Raw genomic sequence first — 19,395 nt, forward strand, 5'->3', positions numbered from 1 at the left:
TTCACTTAGTACGATATTCTCAAGGTCCAGCCATGTTGTGGCAAATGGCAGGATGTCATCTTTCCATTTGGTCTTAGTACACACTCCTTCTGAGGAGAGGAGGGCAGTGTTCTCAGAGCCTCACCCCAGCCCCTGCTGGTTCACTAGCAATCTTTGGAGTTCCATGACTTACAGGTGCATCACCCCAACTTCTGCCTTCATCGTCAAAGGGCATTTTTCTTCTTTGCATGTGCCTCTGTGTCCAGATTTCCCGTTTTTAAAAATACTGTCACCTGACCTATGGTGGCGCAGTGGATAAAGTGTTGACCTGGAATGCTGAGGTCGGCAGTTCGAAAGCCTGGGCTTGCCTGGTCAAGGCACATATGGGAGTTAGTGCTTCCTGCTCCTCCCTCCTTCTCTCTCTCTCTCTCTAAAAATGAATAAAATCTAAAAATTAAATAAAATAAATCTGTGTAAGTAATCAAGGGAAATTCTTTTTTTATAAAAAAAATCAGTCATAATGGATTAGGGCTCACTCCAATGACTTCATCTTAATTTATGGTGAATTCACAGCCACTGGAGGTTAGGACTTCATCATTTTGGGGAGGGGATACAATTCAGAACATAGAAAACCCTAGGACTGGAGAAATGCTGTGAGGGAAAAATATTGCAGGATTGAATCTCTCCAAATTTCCTCCAAAAGATCTGCTGCTGCTGTTGCCCTCAATCTAGTAACACTCCACCTGTGGAAGCCCAGATTCTCGGCTTTCTGTCTATGCCCAGATTCAGCTAATGCTCCCAGGGGAAAGGAGCCACTGAATTCAACTTATGGAAGGACTTCCCTCTGGACTCTTATTCGTGGGAGTAAGCAGCTGAGATAAAGGAAACCATTGTTTTCTTGCAGTCAATTAAAATAATATTAGTTCAGTGTGATAAGTAGAGATGTTACAATAATAATGATAAGCTCTGATTGGCAGTTCCAATTATCATTGATGACTATAAAAGGAATAATAAATTATTACTTAATTTCAATATATTATATTCCTGATAAAAGATAAACACCAAAGAAGAGAGCTATTTGCTGCGAAGACAGGAGGAGTTAGGTAAGAGAATAAAAAAAAATATTATGAGGAGAAACATCCAGCGCTTCAGGTAAACATAAAGATGACTCTATGAGAACTGCACCATCATTAAATTGTACAATTATGGACAGATATTGGACAACAACGAGAGCCAGGTCATGTAATTCTATTTCATTCTATTGTGAATAAGCAAAGAGAAATTTTGGGAACGTAAAAAGACTAGAAAGCAGCTCTTGACAAGATGTATGTATTAGGTCAGATCAACAGTACCTCAGAGTTTTATCACTGAATTCAGTCATTGTCTAACACTCCTGGAATATCCTAATTCTCTGATCTGGAGGTACATCACACTAGTGGAGAATGCTATTTTCCCTCCTATTTTACCTGTTGAAATTTAAACTAATTCAAATATATTCAATACTAAAAGTCTTCCCTTTTATTCCCAGATAGAAATCTGCTTCTATCTCATATGTGCCTCTATTGCTGTGTTACTAGAAATGTATTTAGTTGAATAACACAATCATAAATTATATATTATTCTTGTTGCATAATCTTATTATTCATACAGCCTCTACTTTTGTTATTAATATTTCATTTGCCTTGCACGTTACTTTGCAAGGTAAGTGTGGCCATTTGCCATTTTCTTTCAATGTACAAAGTTTGACCTGTGATACAGAAAGGTTTTCCAAGTACAGTTAGGCTAAAATTACAGTGGGATCCTACTAGATAGCCTCTCTTTCTAGCATTCACCATCCACTCACATGAAACATCAAACCTTGATCATGTACATTGCATTCTGGAAAAGAGAAATCTTGAGCCCTCTTAGAAGGATGCCAATTGATGCTTAAATTTCCAAAATCAAGTTCTATAAACTGCATACTAAGACAAATATCAAAGCATAAAAAATTACCAAAGTGAATAATAGTAAAGAAGAAGAAAAAAGAGTGGAGAATGACTGAAGTTAGAGCAGGAGAGAGGAGAGTGAGAGTGAGCAGACCCAAGGAAAGAAGAGTCAGGAGGTGGGGCATAAAGAGGGGAAAAGAGCAAGAAATATGTATTAGGGAGGATAGCTTGACCCAAGATTTTATCACACAATTCATCTTCTTTCTCTGTAACCCTCTGCACTATCACGAGCCCCAAAACCAGAATGGGGGTAGAGTTGTGGGTCATGACCAAGGGTTTCCAACGGTCTTAAAAATCTAGGAGTGGGGAAAACCCAGGAGTGGGGAAAGTGCAGCCCTATCTTCTATTCTGTCCTAAGTCTCTTCAAGTAAAGGGTTCCCACAAGACAGAAACTTCTCTCAAGCTGGCCCCAATACTGTGTACAGTTTGTTGCCCTCCTACCCTGTGTGCAGAGTGCTGAAGCCAGGGAGGACTTAGGGACCTAGGACCACTCTAACCCTTCATTGGTCGAAATGCTCTCTGCAGCTCTGTCGTGCTTTAGAAACAAACTGAATATAGATTCCATCAGATATCTTATCTTGCATGACAAACCACCATCATTCTGTGCCATGTTTTCCTCCTGGCACTTTTCATTTCCTTATCCCTGAAGGTATAAATCCAAGGATTGAGCAAGGGTGTTAGGATGGTGTAAAATATCGCCACCATCTTGTCAAAGAAGAAAGCAGATGGAGGTCGGGCATACACAAATATACAGGGGACAAAGAACAAAACCACGACAGCAATGTGAGATCTGCAGGTGGAGAGGGCTTGCCGCTGCCCTTCGGTACTGTGGGTTCTCAGCGAGAACAAGATAACGCCATAGGAGACAAGCAGCAAACAAAAGATTATGATGTAGATAAACCCACTGTTGGCCGCCACTAAAAGGCCAAAGATGTGTCGGTGCAGGCCAGCTCTAGTAATGGGTACAAGTCACACATGAAATGATCGATGACATTGGGACCACAGAAGAGCAGCTGGGAAGTAAAGAGAATTTGTATCATGGAATGCAGGAAGCCCGTGTCCAGGCCACCCCCATCAGAATGCCGCAGAGTCTTCATTCATGATAGAAGAGTAATGCAAGTGCTTGCAGATGGCTACGTAGCGGTCATAGGCTATGACTGTGAGGACAGTCATCTCCACCCCAGCAAAGAAGTGTTCAGCAAAGAGCTGGGTCATGCAGCCTACGAAGGAGACAATTTTCCTCTCATGGACAGAGTCCATAATCATCTTTGGGGCAATGACGGTGGTAAGCAGGCATCCAGGAATGACAGAAAGGCCAAGAAGCAGTACATGGGGGTGGCGAGGAGTGCTGGGCTGCTGCCGATGGTCACCACAATTAGCAAGTTGCTGCCAACAGTTGCAATGTAGTTGAACAAAAATATAACAAACACTACTTTCTGAAAATTCAGATTCTGCGAAAAACCCAGCAGGATGAACTCAGTTACAAAGCTTTGGTTTTGCATGGTTCCCAAGGAAAAGCTAAATGCTACTACAGCGAGCATATAGAGTCTGTAAACATGAGAAAAGAAAAATTCGCCTGGGACCAGTTGATGATACCATCATATCACAGTCATATACAAGTTGGTACATCTATATGCAAAGCTGATGGTGTGCTTCTGTTTTAATTGAAAAACACAATATTAGAAATTTTCTAAGGGTAATAGTGAAAGGTCAGGCAGAATTTGGGAGGAATTAAATTATTAAATACGTTTAAAATAACCAGAGCTTTAATATAGGAGAAAACAAGTAGTTACATATGGTAGGAATGAGACATAGCTTTTATCTTAACTGCCAGCTCCAATCATTTCATAGTTGTTTCCCAGAGTGAATTGTTGAGGAGGATTCCAAAGCTACATCCAAATTCTGAGGATGAGGACCATAACTGATTGTCCATGCTTGCCATTAGTCTGGAATGGGAGCAGGGACGGCTGCATGCCACCCTAATGAGGAGAATGCCTTATCTACAAAGAGAAGGAGAAATAACCCAGAGATTAAGAACTTGAAAATCATAGCTACTTTCCTAATTTTTTTTAAAAATTTTTTTAACTGAATTAGGACTTTAAGAGAAATTAAGTCATTTTCTATAAAAAAAAAAAGAAAGATCTATGGAAAAGTGCCTAGATCTGTACTAAAACATAACAAGTGTGCATGTGTTGAGTTGGGTTCTTTCTTCATTCATCATTTAAAATAAGAACAGATGTTTATAAAATAGTAATACCTACCTAAGAGTATTGTCATGATGACTGTTAATATCACATTATATTGTAATTACTACATGTGGTGTTAGTTGGGTCCTAGACCTATCTGGGGGGACCACTGTTATATAAATGTCTCACCACTATGCTGTACACGTGAAACTAAAATAATATTGAATGTCAACTGTAATTTAAATTTTTTATTTCAAAAATAAAAGCAAAAGAGAAAAAAAATTTCTAAAGAACATCAAGTCTAGATTAGTAGAGCACTGGTTCAAATCCAGGTTCTTCTCCTTAGTTATATTATATTAGAAAAGTTACTTAAAATTCTAAAAGACACAAATTCTACTTCTCTAACTGGATATAATAACAATGCCAAGGTTCTTATGAGAATCAGATAAGGCAATACATATGAGAAGCATTTATGCAGTTAGAAGCACAAAAGAAACATTACAATAAATAGTGAGAACAAACCCCGGAGACATTGACACAAAGCAGAAATGACAATGAATTTTACTCTTAATTCCTGCTCTACGATGACCGAGGCTGTTAAGTATTTTAATGTATTCTTTTGTTTCTTCACAAATACAAAATACTTTTTGATCACAGGAAAAATGTGATATTATTTAAATGTGCAACACTTTCATTTTTTAAAATTCTTTTATTGTGTTTACATAGATTCTAGTGTTGCCTGGAATGCATCCCCCTCCCCCGTATTCCCCTCAACATCCTCTTTGCCCCCCTTCCAATAGCGCCCTCCCCCCTTCCCTTCAGCTTTATCCCATCCCATTATCCCCTTTCCTTCTGTCCTCTTTTCCTCTGGTCCCTTTGATCCCTCCTCTGTCTCAGTTCCGTTCCTCAGTTCACATTGTTCATTGGACTCCTCAAATGACTGAGGTCATATGATATTTTTCTTTTTCTGCCTGGCTTATTTCACTCAAAATAATAGTTTTCAGGTCCATCCATTTTATCGCAAAAGGTAAGGTTTCCTTCCTTTTCATGGCCGCATAGTATTCTATTGTATATATGTACCACTGCTTTTTAATTAACACATCCATTGACAGACACTTGGGCTGTTTCCAGATCTTCGCTATTGTGAACAATGCTGCCATAAACCTGGGGGTACATTTCTCCTTTCAAAACAGTGCTATGCTCAGTGGATAAAGTGTCAACCTGGAAACGCTGAGGTTGCCGGTTCAAAACCCTGGGCTTGCCTGGTCAAGGCACATATGGGAGTTGATTATTTCTGCTCCTCCCCCCTTCTCTCTCTCTCTCTCTCTCTCTCTCTCTCTCTCTCTCCTCTCTATAATGAATAAATAAAATCTTTGAAAAAAAAGAAAAAAAACTGGTACTATGGTGTTTCCTAAAAGTGGGATAACTGGGTCAAAAGGCAGTTCGATTTTTTATTTTTTGAGGAATCTTCATATTGTTTTCCACAGTGGCTGCACCAGTCTGCATTCCCACCAACAGTGCACCAGCATTCCCTTTTCTCCACCACCTCGCCAGCACTTATTCTGTGGTGTTTTGTTGATGAGTGCCATTCTGACTGTTGTGAGGTGTTATCTCATCGTGGTTTAAATTTGCACTTCTCTAATGATAAGTGATGTTGAGCATTTTTTATATGCCTATTGGCCATCAGGACATCCTCTTTGGAGAAGTGTCTATTCATTTCTTGGGCCCATTTTTTATTGGATTGTTTATATTCCTGGTACTCAGTTTTATAAGTTTTTTATAAGTTTTAGTTATTAAGCCCTTATCAGACGTATTGTCAAATATTTTCTCCCATTGTGTCGTTTGTCTTTTTATTCGGTTCATATTGTCTTTAGCTGTGCAAAAGCTTTCACTTTAATATAGCCCTATTAGTTTATACTGTCTTTTATTTCACCTGTCCGTGAAGATAAATCAGCAAATATATTGCTGCAAGAGATGTCGGAGAGCTTACTGCCTGTTTTCTTCTGAGATGCTTATGGTTCCACTGCTTACATTTAAGTCTTTTATCCTTTTTGAGTTTATTTTTGTGAATGATGTAAGTTGGTGGTCTAGTTTCATTTTTTTGCAGGTAGCTGTCCAATTTTCCCAACACTATTTGTTGAAGAGGCTGTCTTTACTCCATTGTATGCTCTTACCTCCTTTGTCAAATATCAGTTGTCCATGAAGGTATGGGTTTATTTCTGGGTTCTCCGTTCTGTTCCATTGATCTATATGCCTGTTCTTATGCCAGTACCAAGCTGTTTTGAATACAATGGCCTTGAAGTATAACTTGATACCAGGAAGTGTGACGCTTCCCACTTTATTGTTCCTTTTCAATATTACTGAGGCAATTCATGTTCTTTTTTGGTTCCATATAAATTTTTGGAATATGTGTTCTATATCTTTGAAGTATGTCATTGATATTTTCATTGGTATTGCATTGAATTCATAAATTGCTTTGGTTAATATAGACATTTTAATAATGTTTATTCTTCCTAACCATGAGCACGGTATATGGTTCCACTTGTATATATCTTCCTTGATTTCTTTTATCAATGTTTTATAATTTTCCGAGTACAAGTCTTTAATCTCCTTAGTTAAATTTACTCCTAGGTACTTTATGTTATGGTTGCATTAGTGAAAGGGATTCTTTCCTTAATTTCTCTTTCTGACATTTCATTGTTGGTGTATAAAAATGCCTCTGACTTCTGAGTATTAACCTTGTATCCTGCCACTTTGCTGAGTTCATTTATCAGGTCCAGTAGTCTTTTGACTGAGACTTTAGGGTTTTCTATATACAATATCATATCATCTGCAAATAATGATAGTTTCACTTCTTCTTTTCCAACTTGAATGCCTTTTATTTCTTCTTGTTGTCTGATTGCTGTGGCTAGGACTTCCAGGACTATGTTGAATAAGTGTGGTAAAAGGGGACACCCCTGCCTTGTTCCTGATCTTAAGGTATTGCTTTTAATTTTTGCCCATTGAGTATGATGTTGGCTGTAGGTTTGTCATAGATGGCCTTCATCATGTTAAGGTATGTTCCCTGTATTCCCACATTGCTGAGAGTTTTGTTCATAGGTGGGTGCTGGATTTTATCAAATGCTTTTTGTGCATCAATTGAAATTATCATGTGGTTTTTCTCCTTTTTTATTTCTTTCTTTATTTATTTTTATTTTTTATTTTTTTTTACATAGATCGAGAGAGAGTCAGAGAGAGGGATAGATAGAGACAGACAGACAGAAAGGGAGAGAGATGAGAAGCATCAATCATCAGTTTTTTGTTGTGACAACTTAGTTGTTCATTGATTGCTTTCTCATATATGCCTTGACCGTGGGCCTTCAGCAGACCGAGTAAACCCTTGCTCAAGCCAGCGACCTTGGGTCCAAGCTGGTGAGCTTTGCTCAAACGAGATGAGCCTGCGCTCAAGCTGGAGACCTTGGAGTCTTTAACATGGATTCTCTGCATCCCAGTCAGATGCACTATTTACTGCGGCACTGCCTGATCAGGCTTCTCCTTCCTTTTGTTTATGTGAGAAATCACATTGATTGATTTGTGAATATTGTACCAGCCTTGCCTTCCCAGAATAAATCCCACTCGATCATGTTGTATCATTTTTTTTTCATATATTGCTGGATCCAGTTGGCTAATATTTTGTTGAGGATTTTAGCATCTAGATTCATCAAGGATATTGGCCTATACGTTTCTTTCTTTGTGTTGTCTTTACCTGGTTTTGGAATCAGAATTATGCTCATCTCATCAAAGGAGCTTAGAAGTATTCCTTCCTCTTGAATTTTTTGAAATATCTTGAGAAGAATAGGAATTAGTTCTTCTTTGAATATTTGGTAGAATTCATTTGTGAAGCCATTGGGCCCCTGGCTTTTGTTTATTGAGAGTTTTTTTAATAACTGTTTTGATATCCTTTGTAGTAATAGGTCTGTTTAGGTTTTCTGATTCTTCCTGATTAATATTTAAAATACTTTATGTTTCAAGGAATTTTTCCATTTCCTCTAGGTTGTCTAATTTTTTGGCATACAGTTCTTCATACTATTTTCTTACAATTCTTTGTATTTCTCTTGGGTCAGTTGTTATTTCCCCACTCTCATTTCTATTTTTATTTATTTGAGTCCTCTCTCTTTTTTTCTTGGTTAGTCTGGTTAAAGGTTCGTCAATCTTGTTTACCTTTTCAAAGAACCAGCTCCGTGTTTTCTTGATCCTCTGTATTGCTTCTTTAACCTGTATGTCATTTATTTCCACTATGATCTTAATTACTTCCTTCCTTCTACTAGCTCTGGGCTTTACTTGCTATTTTTGTTCTAGTTCTTTTAGATGCAGGGTTAAGTTGTATGACCTTTTTCTAGCTTCTTAAAGTATGCCAGTAACGCTATGAACTTCCTCTCAGTACTGCCTTTGCTGTGTCCCATAAATTTTGAGTTGTTCTATGCTCATTATCATTCGTTTCTGGAATCTTTTTATTTCTTCTTTGATTTTATTGTTAACCCATTTGTTATTTAATAACATGCTATTTATTTTGCAAATGTTTGAGTATTTTTTAGTTTTTCTGTTGTGGTTGATTTCTAATTTCATGCCATTTTGATCAGAGAAAATGCTTGATATGATTTCAATCTTCTTAAACTTGTTGAGACCACTTCTGTGCCCTGACATGTGGTCTATCCTAGGGAATGTTTTCATGAGCACTTGAAAAGAATGCATATTCTGCTGCTTTAGGGTGAAAGGATCTGAAGAAATCTACTAAATTGAGTTGGTCTAGTGTGTCCTTTACATCTGCTGTTTCTTTGTTAATTTTCTTTCTTGAAGATCTATCTAGTGATGTTAGAGGGGTATTGAAATTCCCTACTATTATAGTATTGCTGTTGATTTCGCTCTTTTTATCCATCAAAGTCTTATTTATATATTTAGGTGCTCCTATGTTAGGTGCATAGACATTTATAATGGTTATAACTTCCTGTTGGATTGCTCCCTTTATCATTATGTAGTAACCTTCTTTATCTCTTACAATAGCCTTTGTTTTAAAAGTCCATTTTGTCTGATATAAGTATTGCTACCCCAACTTTTTTTTTATTTCTATTTGCATGAAATATTTTTTCCATCCTTTTACCTTCAGTCTATGTGCATCTTTTGTTTTAAGGTGTGTCTCTTGTAGACAGCATATGTATGGGTCCTGTTTTCTTATCCACGCAGCTACCCTATCTCTTTTGATTGGATCATTTAATTCATTGACATTTAAGGTTATTATTGATATATAGTTGTTTACTGCCATTTTATTCTTTAAAGCTGTATTCTTTTTTTGCTATATTATTTTCCCTCTATGATTTGTTTACAACAGGTAACTTAACGTTTCTTGTAGCATTGGTATGGATATAATGAATTCCTTGAGTTGCTTTTTTTGGTCTGGGAAGCTTTTTATATCTCCTTCAATTTTAAATGATAACCTTGCTGGATAAAGTAGTCTTGGTTGTAGGCTCTTGTTCTACATTACTTTGAATGTTTCTTGCCTTTCCCTTCTGCCCTCAAGTGTTTCTGTTGAGAAGTCTGATGACATCCTTATGGGGGCTCCTTTGTAGGTGATAGCATTTTTTCCTCTAGCAGCTTTTAATATTTTCTCTTTATCACTTAGCTTTGGTATTTTAATTATGATGTGACTTGGTGTAGATTTCTTTGGGTTTCTCTTTAATGAAATTCTCTGTGCTTCTTGAACTTGTGTGATTTTTTTCTGCATCAATTTAGAGACATTTTCAGCTATGATTTGATTGAACAAAGTCTCTATCCCTTGTTTTCTCTTTTTCTTCAGGAACCCTTATGATATGGATGTTATTTCTCCTCATGTTGTCACAGAGCTCTCTTAGAGTTTCCTCAGACTTTTTAAGTCTCTTTACCTTTTGGTGCTCTGCTTCTGTACCTTTGTTTATCTTGTCCTCTAACTTGCTGGTTCAATCCTCAGCTTCATCCATCCTGCTTTTAATTCTTTCCATTGTGGTCTTCATTTCTGATACTATATTTGTCATTTCTGACTGATTCTTTTTATTATTTCAATGTCTTTTTTATACTTGCTATCTCTTTATTTAGTTGTTTGCTATAATCATCTATTGTTGTTCTAAGATCTTTGAGCATCCTAACAATCATTATATTAAACTCTGAATCTGGTAATTTGGTTATATCTGAGTCATTCAAGACCTTTTCTGAGCATTTCCCTTGATTCAATTGGGTTGCATTTCTCTGCCTTCCCATTTTGTCTGTGTACAAGAAGGGTGTGGCCATTGTAGTACAATGGGTGTGGCCTCTGTGTTCCCTAGGTATGGTCTGTCTGCAGGCTCATGACTCCCTCTATCGATGCCTTGGGTGTTTAGGCATTTGGGTATGGGTGTTTCCAGCACCAGCCAGCTTTAGCTATCACTTTGGTTTCCACCTCTGCTCGACAGGAGGGGCTATGTTCACATACTCTGGTCTACAAGCCTCGGTTTACACCCTACCACCGCCGGTGGGGCTCTGTGCCATACACAGGGCCACAAGCCACAGCATTGAAGGCAGTGGTGAGCACCTTTGCTCAGCTGTGGTCTCCACCTATTCCCAGGCTTTTGCCCTGCCCCATGGGTGAAGTTGCACTCAGCCAGCCAGGACTGCTTGCCTGTGCTCAGCCATGGGTCTCTGCAGATCCCAGGCTTTCATTTTTCCTCTGCAGGTGGAATTGGAGGCAGGCCCGTAGCTGACTGCACTGGTTTTGTGTGCCCCTTCCACCCTGCCAGGTGAGACTGAGCTCACGCCCAGCCTTAGTCTTGGCCTGTTCAGGTTCAGCCCCACTGATGGGACTGTGCTTCCATTTCCCATCCGCGTCTGCCCTCTGGCTACCCTGTAGCAGTTGGGGGCACTGCACCTCAGACCCTAACACACAATACTGTATTTCTTAAGCAACTCTGCTCTGAGTGCTGCAGAAGAGCCTGTTTGGCTGGTGTCTTGCATATCTTTGCTGATATTGCTGGTTCCAGGGGAAATATTCACTTCAGATTTGGCGAGTGGCTCAACCCAGGGGTTAGGTGGCTGGCCCTCAAAGTGTTTCTGCCTGTACCTCCTAGATTACTCTCTCTTCCTGCTATTCCAGTTCTCTCATCTCTCCTCAGCCCCCGGAGCCCCGGGTGAGTAGTTTAAAAGAGGTTTTCTGCATAGTCCCTTTAAGAAGAATTCTGGGTCTGAGAAATCTGTCTCTTTCTCACAAACAGTATCCTTGTTTTGCAACTACATACTGTCCATACGCTTCTTCTAGGCTCTGTGGCTGTAGGCTGGGGCTTTGTTCCTGGGGCCCAGGGCTTTCCCCTCTCTGCTAAACTCACTTCCCGTCATGCGAGTCCCTCTGGGCTGCCGTTCGCTCCCGGAAGCTGGGCAGCCCTCTCTACATTTCCGCTTTTCCTACCAGTCTCAGTGTGTCTTCTTCAGTATTCTTTGGTTAAAGAGTCCTTTTAGTTTAATCCAAAGTTGGTTTTTCCGGATGATGGTTCTTAAAATAAAGTTCCAACCTGCGGTCTTATAGTAAGATTGAATACTTTAAAGATGTCACTCAAGTCTTCTAGTTTACATTGTTTCTACTGAGAATCTACTGTAACTTTAATTTTTACCTCTCTGTATATAGTGTCTTTTCTCTTTAGCAGCTTTTAACATTTTCTGTTTGTCACTGCTTTTGACCAATTTATTATAATGCATTTTTACTGTAATTTTCTCCATTTTTTGTGCTGTGGTTTATTAGATTTTTGGGCCTATGTAATTAGTTTTTATTAAATCTGACGGAAAATTGGCCATTATTCCTTTAAGTGTTTTTTCAGTCCTTTCTCTCATTCATTCTATTCTTTGATGATTTCAAAATCAGGAAGCCACACAACCTCTTCCCTGTCTAGGTTTGGGCATCCTGGTTCGTGACCATTTCTGTAGCTCTCTAACCCTTTGATTATTTTGACCCTCATGCTATATTCCCACAAAATGACACTTGGCCAAATAATAAACCAGTTGTAGCTCCAAGTTTCACCTCATCCTAGAGGATTTTGTGTATTTGCTTGTCTTCAGAAAACATTAATGGATTGTGTGAATTTTTAACTAAATTGTGTTTTATCCTGTCAGTACTACTTTAGGACCATACCAACCACTCTCACATTAAATTCAGAGTGATCAAAACCTGATGTAGATAATTTTGGTTTACTTTTTGCAATGATACACTCTTTTCGCAATAGACCCATTCTTGTCCCACTCTCAGACCACAGAGTTTTATTGATGTCTGTACCTAGGCTCCCAACGTAAGTGTGTGATCTGGGTTTAGAAAATCAAAGAATTCCTTCTTTTTTTTTAACACTAATTGCCTCAGGTAGGTGTACTGACTTAAGTCAAATGCAATTTCAATACTCTTACTGGAGTTTCTGGGTTAAAGAAAAAGTCCACCTTTCCTGATGAAGTTATTAAGCATGTATTTTTATACTGCAGGCCAGCCTAGGTCCCAGGGTACATTTAGGACACAAGACATTGGTGTTATGCCCTAACCCAGTTCTACTTATTCAAACCCTATTACTCTAGCTTCTGATTGGATCCTCTCTTTCTGACTCATGGGATGGTGAAAGGAGAAGGGTAAGAAATTTCTGCACTGTCCCGTGGAACTATGGCCCATTGGCATCTGCTGGGGTACTACATAACCCCTTAGCTATCTAGCTAGTTGAACAGACTGGTGCCCCAATGACTTCAACACAAATTATCCCCATCATCTGTTGATACCTAGTGATGACTTTCTCCAGGACCCGGAGGTGCTTTTGTACAAGAAGGCTCACACCTGGAGGCTGAGGTTCTATGAATCTGAAAATGGCTCTACTTCCCACTGATGCCAAAAAGAATTTTATAAGAGCTGTTTTAGATCATTTATGAATTCACTTTTTATTTCTTTTTTTCCCTGATCCAATTAACAATTAATCTTCAGACTTTTTTCCCTTCCCTTTATTCCAAGGTTTGCAGTGATCCTTCCCCCTTTCCTCATTACTCCTTCCTGAAGTCAACCTCTACTCAATCCACTTTGAAGTTTTCTCTGTTCACAGATAAAGTCAAATTGTAGATCTGTGATAGCACACTGGATCAGGTGTCAACTTGGAATGCTAAGGTCACCAGTTCAAAGCCTGGGCTAGCCTTACACTGTCAAGAAACATACGAGCCTGGCCAGACAGTGGCGCAGTAAATACAGCATCAAACTGGGACACAGAAGACCCAGGTTTGAAATCCCGAGGTCACCAGCTTGAGCGCGGGCTCATCTGGTTTCAGCAAGGCTCACCAGCTTGAGCCCAAGGTCGTTGGCTTGAACAAGGGGTCACTCTGTATGCTATAGTCCCGTGGTCAAAGCACATGTAGATATAAGAAAGCAATCAATAAACAACTAAGGTGCCTCAATGATGAATTGATGCTTCTCATCTGTCTTTCCTCCTGTCTGTCTCTATCGGTCCCTTTCTCTGTATCTTTCTCTGTCACAGAAAATAAATTAAACAAAAAGAAACATACAACAGGCAACTCTGAGTTGATGCTTCCTACTTCTCCTCCATCTTTCTCTCTCTCTCTCTCCTCTCTCTAAAATCAATAAATAAAATCATTTTTAATTGGCTAATGGGCACATAACACAATCAACAGTTCAAATGTACAAATGTTTACCTGAAACCTATGTACTCTTATTGGTCAATGTCACCACATTAAATTTAAATACTAAATTAAAAACAAAGAAAAAAATTGTATAAACTTTTGTCCATAAAATGTGTCTTTTATGTGAGTATGAACAAATGTTTCTGAAATTGGAATAATGAGCAATCTCTTTCTAAATGAACATAAGTTCTAAGTCCAGCATCAACAAAGAATATTTTTGAATTAATTATTTCTTATGCAACAAGATACTAAAGCTAAATTTTGACTGGACACAACACATGTGAAGTTACAAAGTTTATCCAGATCACTGTATGCCCATCTCCAAAACAAAGAAAATGACAAACACAAGCATCCCTCAACAATATAAAGGGTATAAACCTAGACAGAGTGTAAAGCAGAAGAGTGGCTTGTGAGAACAGCTTTGGGGAAATCGCTGTGGAGATATGCCTGTCCCTCACCCCAAATGTTACGCGTGTGTGCATGAGAGGAGGGTGGAGATGGAAAGGTATTTCAGATTGCTATTCTGAGAAATTAGTAAACACTCCATATTTCTGGGCCCAAGAGACTAAAAATCTTAGCAAGAAGGATGGGCTGACTGACAGGTGGAGGCAGATGAGGATGGCTGGTTGACATCAGCCTACGTCAACAGTGTTTCTAAATTAATAGCATTTGTCAGGGTAGAGGTGCATGGATGTCTCCCTCTGGACTGACACAGAAGAGCCATAAGAATGTCTTTTTGGAAACAACCCAGTAATAGGGCCACTTGGAATTCCCATTACAGAATTTTGAAGCTGACCACTGACTTTCTAAGGATTAAAAAAGGAGTCAACCATAATCATAATAGACATTTTCTTCCTATGTCAAGGGTACTAGATTAAGAGGGCAACCAAAAGTTTCCAAAAAAAGAGAAATAAAAAGCTTTCAACATCTACCAGCCCAGAGACAGTTAGCCATTTGTTAAGATACCAGGTCAAGTAAGACCTTTCTGTCCCCTGACTGCTTCTCCCACCTTCTCTAATTGAGCCCTTACCTGAAATCTAAAGGAATCGAGCCCTGACCTGTGCTGGCGCAGTGGATAAGGCATGGAACTGGAATGCTGAGGTTTCCGGTTCAAATTCTTGGGCTTGCCAGTCAAGGCTCATACAAGAAGCCACGGGTTGATGTTTTTCACTTCTACCCACACCCCTCTCTTTTCTCCAAAATAAAATGTAAGGGAATCTTTGCTCTGAATTATCTCATAAGAAGAAAATTCCTGAAGTTTTCTGGGTTTTTATTTAGGTGCTGATAAACACTTTCTCACACAATAATAATTTTGAAGGATGACAAGAGATAAGATTAAAAGTCTTATTTTGAATAAGTGTTGGTTCCTTAACAGCCAAATCGCTTAAATATAATCATCATAGGACCAGATTCAAAAGCTTCCGAAACAAAACGGTTAGACATAAAATTAGGAAACACCACTCACTTGGAAGAAGTATGAAATTAAACTGACAAGTATAAGCATAATATTGAGAGCTCTGACAAATGACCCGTCTGGGACTCATATTTATTCCACCATCACTATCTAAACCACAACTATCAGGAATCTTCGGAGAAATAGACATTTTGTCTCCAGTTGATGGAAATGCTTCATAGATTTGTGAGTTCACCGTGTTCCTTTCTCATTAGCCCATGTGACTAAGAGTAAGGCTTTCTGATGGCAATTGGATGGGAATTACAAACTCAGGTGCTGAAACGGTATGACAGCACTTGATTATGAGATTATGAGGTTTATGTGGAAGTTGTGGTAAGTGTGAATTAGACATATAAGTTCTCTTCAAAAATAAAAATACACAATTCAAAACACTGTCATATAAAAGACCAACATTAAAAGTATTAGAACTAAATTTAATCCCAGATTCTTCCCAAAAAATCTGAATTTTAGTTGTGAATGCTACAGAAGCCAAAATTAAATAATTAATTAATTAATTAATAAAAGGAAACACTTCTATTCTGATAACCAAATACACATCACAGCTAAGGAAGATTAATGATAGAGGAACATCCTGTGGCTTCATTTTCCTACAAAGGTTTATTTACCCAAAAGTGATGTTCAAGAAGTAAGGAAAATAAAGCCCCTTCTCTCCCATCCTTACAAAATTTCCACTTTCCTTTCTCTTTCCCCATCACGCATAGTTCTCTGTCCTCCCTTATTACCTGTACTCTTCCTTCTGTATATTCTTGCCTCAAACTCTCTTCCTGCCTCTGCCTCTCCTTTGTGAAGAGCAGTGGGAGGACCCCAAAGAGCAACTGACTGGCTAATATTACCGATTTCATTCAGCCATTATACACATCCCTCCCTTGCCACTCACAGACTTAATTTTGAGAGGTTTCCCAGTGGCAGGGCAGGTTTTCACTGATGTTTCAGCTTAATGGACTTAGAAGGCTCAAGAGTATATATGCTCCTAGTGAAGTAGGCTCAGGTCCAGAATTCTAGAGTTGCACTTTCTCAGAACATCTCTAATCTTAAGGTTGTCAAGACAGCAACCTTAATTCTCTAAGAGTTCAGATTTTATGAATTTAGCTCTTTGCTTTTTAAATGAGAGGAGGGGAGACAAAGCCAGACTCCCACATGCGCCACCACCGGGATCCACCCAGAAAGTCCCCTACAGGGTGATGCTCTTTTTAGCACCTGAGGTGAGACTCAATGGAGCCATCCTCAGTACTAGGGGTGGCAGTGGCCAACTTGCTAGAACCAATGGAGCCATGGCTGCGAGAGGGGGAGTGAGAGAGAAGGGGGAAGTGTTGGCGAAGCAGTAGGTCACTTTCACTGTGTGTCCTGACCAGAAAATGAACCTGGGACAACCACATTCCAGGCCAATGCTGTACCACTGAGCCAACTGGCCAGGGCCTGGATTAGCTCTTATGACCACATTCATAAGGAAAAGCATGAAACCTAGAATAAAAAATTGGTGCATGCACACTGATTCTGTCAATAGTCAATACTTTTATTTCTGAAAAACACATTGTATAGGAAGCAAAATTTCCTAGTGTGTATGGGCAGATGTTGGTAGAATTCAATTAAGGATCATCATAGGTTGTTCAAAATGGTCGTGGGTTTTAAATAGAAACCATAATCTAATGCAGCCCTCTCTGATTTCTTGTTTGTTTCCCTATAAGAATATTATTCCTTTCCTGACCATGAAACAAAATAAGCTATTAGGATATATACATTGGAACTTACACATATAATTTACCAATTGAAGTCATTCTTTGCTACACCATAACTTTTTCATGGCATTTTTCACCTCTGCATTTCTCAGTGTATAGATTAGAGGGTTGAGCAAGGGTGTCCCGATGGTATAAAACACAGCCACCATCTTGTCCAATGGAAATGTGGTTGGTGGACGTGTATATATGAATATACACGGGCCAAAAAATAAGACAATTACAATAAAGTGGGAGGTACACGTGGAAAGGGCTTTTTGCCTTCCTTCTGCACTGTGGTTTCTCAGTGAATACAGGATAACTACATAGGAGGCAAGCAGGATTATAAAACTCACTATGCAAATGAAACCACTATTAAAAACAATGAGCAAATTTATCACATAAGTGCCCATGCAGGCAAGTTTCAACAAGGGCTGCAAGTCACAAAAATAGTGGTCAATCACATTGGGGCCACAGAAGGGCAATTGCAAAGCTAGGAAAATCTGTGCTGAAGAGTGGATACAAGAGCCCACCCAGGCCAGTACCACCAACACACCACAGACTCTCTGGCTCATGATGATGGTGTATCGCAAGGGCTTACAAATGGCAACATAGCGATCAAAGGCCATGAGGATGAGCACAAAGGTCTCCATGCACCCAAAGAAATGGGCTGCAAACACCTGAGTCATGCACTCATTGTAGGAAATGGTCTTCTTCTGAGAAAGGGCATCCACAATCAATCTGGGGGCTGTGGTTGTAGAGAAGCAGGCATCAGCAAAGGACAGATAGAAAAGGAAGAAGTACATGGGACTCTCCAGGGTCCTGCTTGTTTTAATCGTCGCTACAATGAGAAAGTTCCCCGACAGTGTCGCAAGGTAAAGAATCAAGAAGATTCCAAATATTGCTTTCTGCTTTCCTGCATCCTGTGTCAACCCAAACAGAATGAATTCAATCACACTGTTATTCATCGCCATACTAGTGGCCATAGGTAAGATGCAGTTGGCAAAGGTTTAATCTGCAGAGAGAAAAAGAGAAGAGCCATTCTGAGATCAGCAACTGAACTCTACATTCCTTGTTTCTGCTCCATCCTGTTACCTCCAACTGCCTTTCATCCACTGTGAATCTCTGTACACATGCAAATACGCAAGCCCCTCCCAGATCCATCTGTTGTTCAGAAACTCACTGCATTAGACCAAAAGCTTTTACATTCAAAGAATAAAAAAATAAATAATTGTCCTTGCCTGACCAGGCCGTGGTGCAATGGATAAAGCATCGGATTGAAACGTAAGGACCCAAGTTCAAATCCCCTAGGTCTCCTGCATGAGAGTGGGCTCATCTAGCTTGAGCACAGTGTTCCAGGCCTGAATGTGGGATCACAGACATGACCTGAAAGTTGCTCGCTTGAGCCCAAGGTCACTGGCTTGAGCCTAAGGTTGCCGGCTTGAACAAGGGGTCCCTCACTCTGCTGTAGCCCCACAGGCCAATGCACATATGAGAAAGCAATCAATGAACAACAAAAGAGCCACAACAAGAATATTGCTTCTCATCTCTGTCCCTTCCTGTCTGTCTGTCACTATCTGTTCCTCTCTCTCTCTTGCTGTCTCTGTAAAAAATATAAATAAAAAAACAAACAAATAAATAAATAAATAAATGTCCTTTTAAAAGTTTGATTTGTACCAAGACTGATAACTGCAGAACTTGTACTTTCCTTGGGCAAGTGACTTAACCTCTTTGAACTTCAGCCTCCTGTGAAAAATGAAGAACAAATACTGGCCCCACCATATTCTGATTGTTTCTAAGAATTATAAAAAGATTTATACTCACACATAAACACACACATACACACGTATATTTCATGGATGATGCATCTTATCTGTGAGCTTCTAAATCTGAACAGCATTAGGCCAATATAATTAAGCACTGATATTGTTAGAGAATCCCTCTGAAAAAAATATTTCAGTTTGGTTCACTCCGTTTTGTGTCCATCATCCCTAACACTTTCAGGACACTAGATAAAATGTGCTTTATTTTTAACAGTTATATTTTGCTGATACCTCTTGTGTACATGTCTACTCCATTGACAATCTTCATATAACAAATGTCTGGGTGATATTTTGAGGTTGGCAAATACAGGGAAACGATTGTTTACTCTATCTAGAACTGATTCCCTTAGATTACTGAATCTATCTGCCCATAAATTTGAACTGACATAAAATTTCTAATATGCCTATAGTCTAAGTAGCAATAGTATTTTTACTCATCTATGTTCCTCTTTACCCTAAATTCCCACTAAAAACATTATTTGAAAAAAATTTTATGATTTTTCAAGTCCTTATTCTTTGCATATATAGTTTATGTGATTGAACTCATCA

The 19,395-nt window shown here is 39.1% G+C and overlaps 1 protein-coding gene and 1 pseudogene across 1 annotated transcript; both read right to left on the reverse strand.

Annotated features, from left to right (window-relative positions):
- Positions 1-2,537: 2,537 nt before the first annotated feature.
- On the reverse strand, positions 2,538-3,505 carry LOC136388679 (olfactory receptor 4C15-like; annotated as a pseudogene).
- A 13,577-nt stretch (positions 3,506-17,082) lies between these two features.
- Positions 17,083-18,032, reverse strand: LOC136387945 (olfactory receptor 4C11-like). Its single transcript, XM_066360048.1, has one exon. The coding sequence runs from the start codon at positions 18,007-18,009 to the stop codon at positions 17,083-17,085; it is 927 nt and encodes a 308-aa protein (XP_066216145.1). The 5' UTR covers positions 18,010-18,032.
- Between the last annotated feature and the right edge of the window lie 1,363 nt (positions 18,033-19,395).

Source organism: Saccopteryx leptura, chromosome 1 (genome assembly GCF_036850995.1).
Source record: "Saccopteryx leptura isolate mSacLep1 chromosome 1, mSacLep1_pri_phased_curated, whole genome shotgun sequence".
Classification (NCBI taxonomy): domain Eukaryota; kingdom Metazoa; phylum Chordata; class Mammalia; order Chiroptera; family Emballonuridae; genus Saccopteryx; species Saccopteryx leptura.

Excerpts from the sequence above, each read along its gene's own strand:
- LOC136387945 (XM_066360048.1), bottom strand. The coding sequence starts at position 18,009 with ATGGCCACTAGTATGGCGATGAATAACAGTGTGATTGAATTCATTCTG.